General features: G+C 45.8%; 1 protein-coding gene across 1 annotated transcript; it reads right to left on the reverse strand.

Moving 5' to 3' along the window:
- Positions 1-8: 8 nt before the first annotated feature.
- On the reverse strand, positions 9-658 carry LOC117800554 (shieldin complex subunit 1-like; the record flags this gene model as incomplete). Its single annotated transcript, XM_034653105.1, has 1 exon — positions 9-658. A coding segment is annotated over one exon (509 nt), but the record flags the coding sequence as incomplete, so codon positions are not given.
- Positions 659-2,711: the final 2,053 nt, after the last annotated feature.

Raw genomic sequence — 2,711 nt, forward strand, 5'->3', positions numbered from 1 at the left:
GGCTGGCTCCACTATCAGCTCACGGGGTGGGGGGGGGGCTGGACCCACAGGGCTGGCCGGAGAGGCCCCAGGGGATGGGGGGGCACCGACAGTGTGGGCCACAGGGCCGGCCGTCCTCCACACTGCCTACTCTTACCACTGGGTGCTACTTAGAGGTCTTTCATCACGTTCTGCTGCAAGAGGAAATGCAGGATGTCTTTTGAAAGTCCCGGGGTTGGCTTTTCATCATCCAGAGACACACGTCCTTCTCCTGGTGGGTAGAAGTGGGCGTCCTTGGAATGCCTCCGTAAGACCGAGCAGCCATCCCGGTTGAAGATGACCCGGGCCATCTGAAAACTGCGAAGGGCATACTTTTGGCTCTCCTGGCCCTTCAGTTCGTTGATTTTCTGAGACAGGCACTGGCAGACAGAGGCGGAGAGTGGATTTCTAGCGGCTGGCTGGGGATGGCCAAACATGTCATAGAATCTATCCAGGGATTTCCGAAGCCCATCATCCTCTGCCTTGGTCTCCATCTGGCCCTTCACAGAAGCGTCAAGCCAGCAGTTCTCAGAGGTCCAGGAATCATTTTGTTCAGTATTTAGGTTACTGGTGTCTGCAAGACAAAACACATTCCAATACTCAGACACATACTCAAAAAAGCCGAAAGCAGATGATGTCTCTTCAATTCACCACACCTCCTGCTCTCGGGTGACTGGTCATGGCAGGACTAGCTGATTTCAGAATTGATCCCCACCACCCTGGGGTTATGCCACTTGTTTGCTCAAAACAAGAACATCTTATCTGCATGTTTCAGGAGTTCTTCATCTACGGTCTTTGCATAGAAGTTCAGGATAGCTGTGAATTTGGGTGGGGAAAAATCATACCTTTATTTTCACGAACCTCTACCAGAAATTAAGAATTTCCTTCCATAATAAATGTAGGCGACAAACCTATTAGCAGCAGTACCTATGACTTTCATAACAACAGCTCACAGCTACTTTCATATCAAATTATAGTCTGCAGAAGATGTTTTTATTTTTTTTAAAGATTTTATTTATTTGAGAGAGAGAGAGCACAAGCAGGAAGAGGGGCAGAGGGAGAAGGAGACTTCCTGCTGAGCAGGGAGCCCGACATGGGGCCGGATCCCAGGACCCTGGGATCATGACCTGAGCCGAAGGCAGACACTCAACCGGTTGAGCCATCCAGGCGCCCCCAGAAGATGTTTTTAAATATCATTTATGCCAATCACTATGCTATGGACTGAGGTGTGGCCCTCCAAAATTCATATGTTGAAGCCCTAATCCCTAACGTGACTATATTTGGAGATGGGGCTTTTAGGAGGTTATTACGGTTAAATGAAGTTGTAAGGATGGGAGCCAAAACTGATAGGAGTGGTGGCTTTATAAAAAGAGGAAGAGATCTCTCTCTCTTTCTCTCTCTCTGTCCATGCGCAGGAACTGGGGGAGGGCCATGAGAGGACACAATGAGAAGGTGGCCTTCTCGCAGCCAGGAAGCCCTTCCCAGAACCCAGCCACACCAGCACTGGGATCTCAGACTTCCAGTCTCTAGAATTCTGAGAAGATAAACTTCTGTTGTTTAGGCCACCCAGTCTATGGTATTTTGTTTTGGTGACCCAAGGAGACTAAGACACAGTGCTTTGAAACTACCACGGTTGTTAGGCCTGATACTAGATCTTATTATTAAAGCATTAATTTACAAAGCATATATTGGAGACTCTTAACTATAGGGAACAAATGGAGGGTTGCCGGAGGGGAGGGGCGTGAGGGGACGGGGTAACTGGGTGATGGGCATTAAGGAGGGCACTTGATGGAATGAGCACTGGGTGTTAAATGCACGTGATGAATCACTAGATTTCTACCCCTGAAACTAATACTACAATATGTGTTAACTGACTCGAATTTAAACAAAATCTTAAACCAGATGCCAACGGGATCCAGGGCACAAATGCAGTAAAGATGTTGCCAGTGCTGGGTATTTACACAGTTCAGACACTGCCTTTCTCTATTCCCTACAGTAATCCTATAGACTCTTATCTCTCAATTAAAATCACCACCTTTGTGATTTTTAAAAGAGTAACAAATAAACAAAGTGACTTAATAATAGACAATACGAAAGCCAGAATTGGATCCCTAATCTCACTTTCTGTACCTCTCTGGGAACCCTAATTCTTAACACAGAAATCTCTTAGCTCTTCTGAAACAAAGGACTTTGCTCTCCATGTGTTCTAGAAAAGATCCCACCCAAATAATTTGCAGAATTCCTTATGCACCAACCAGTTTTAGCCTCTAAAATTTTACACTTTAAATCAAAATATTATATTTTCCTTTTCTGCTCTGATATAAGCTTTAATAAATTCCTAGCTTTAATTCCACACACACTCCCTTCACCCCCAACTCAATTAGTAGCTATCATAAAAATCTTTGTCCTTGCTAATGAAGACAAAGGTTGTGTGATACAGTGCGTGGTTTTAGAAAAGGAGAAGGGACCTGGGGTTCTGACTCTAGTCTTGTTACCAGCTCAACAGCATAGCACGCTCCCTTGCTGAGCTTCAGCTTTCTTATCTGCAAGAGTTTCAGTAAATGGTCTCTCTTCGAGAACTTCTGTGGTGAGACAAGGAACAGAAAAGTAGATAATCCAAAGCATCCAAGGATAAGGACACATGTGGTGAGACACACGTAGGCCCACACACAGACAGACATTCACTGGCCCAC

Source organism: Ailuropoda melanoleuca, unplaced genomic scaffold, assembly GCF_002007445.2.
Source record: "Ailuropoda melanoleuca isolate Jingjing unplaced genomic scaffold, ASM200744v2 unplaced-scaffold72304, whole genome shotgun sequence".
Taxonomy (NCBI): domain Eukaryota; kingdom Metazoa; phylum Chordata; class Mammalia; order Carnivora; family Ursidae; genus Ailuropoda; species Ailuropoda melanoleuca.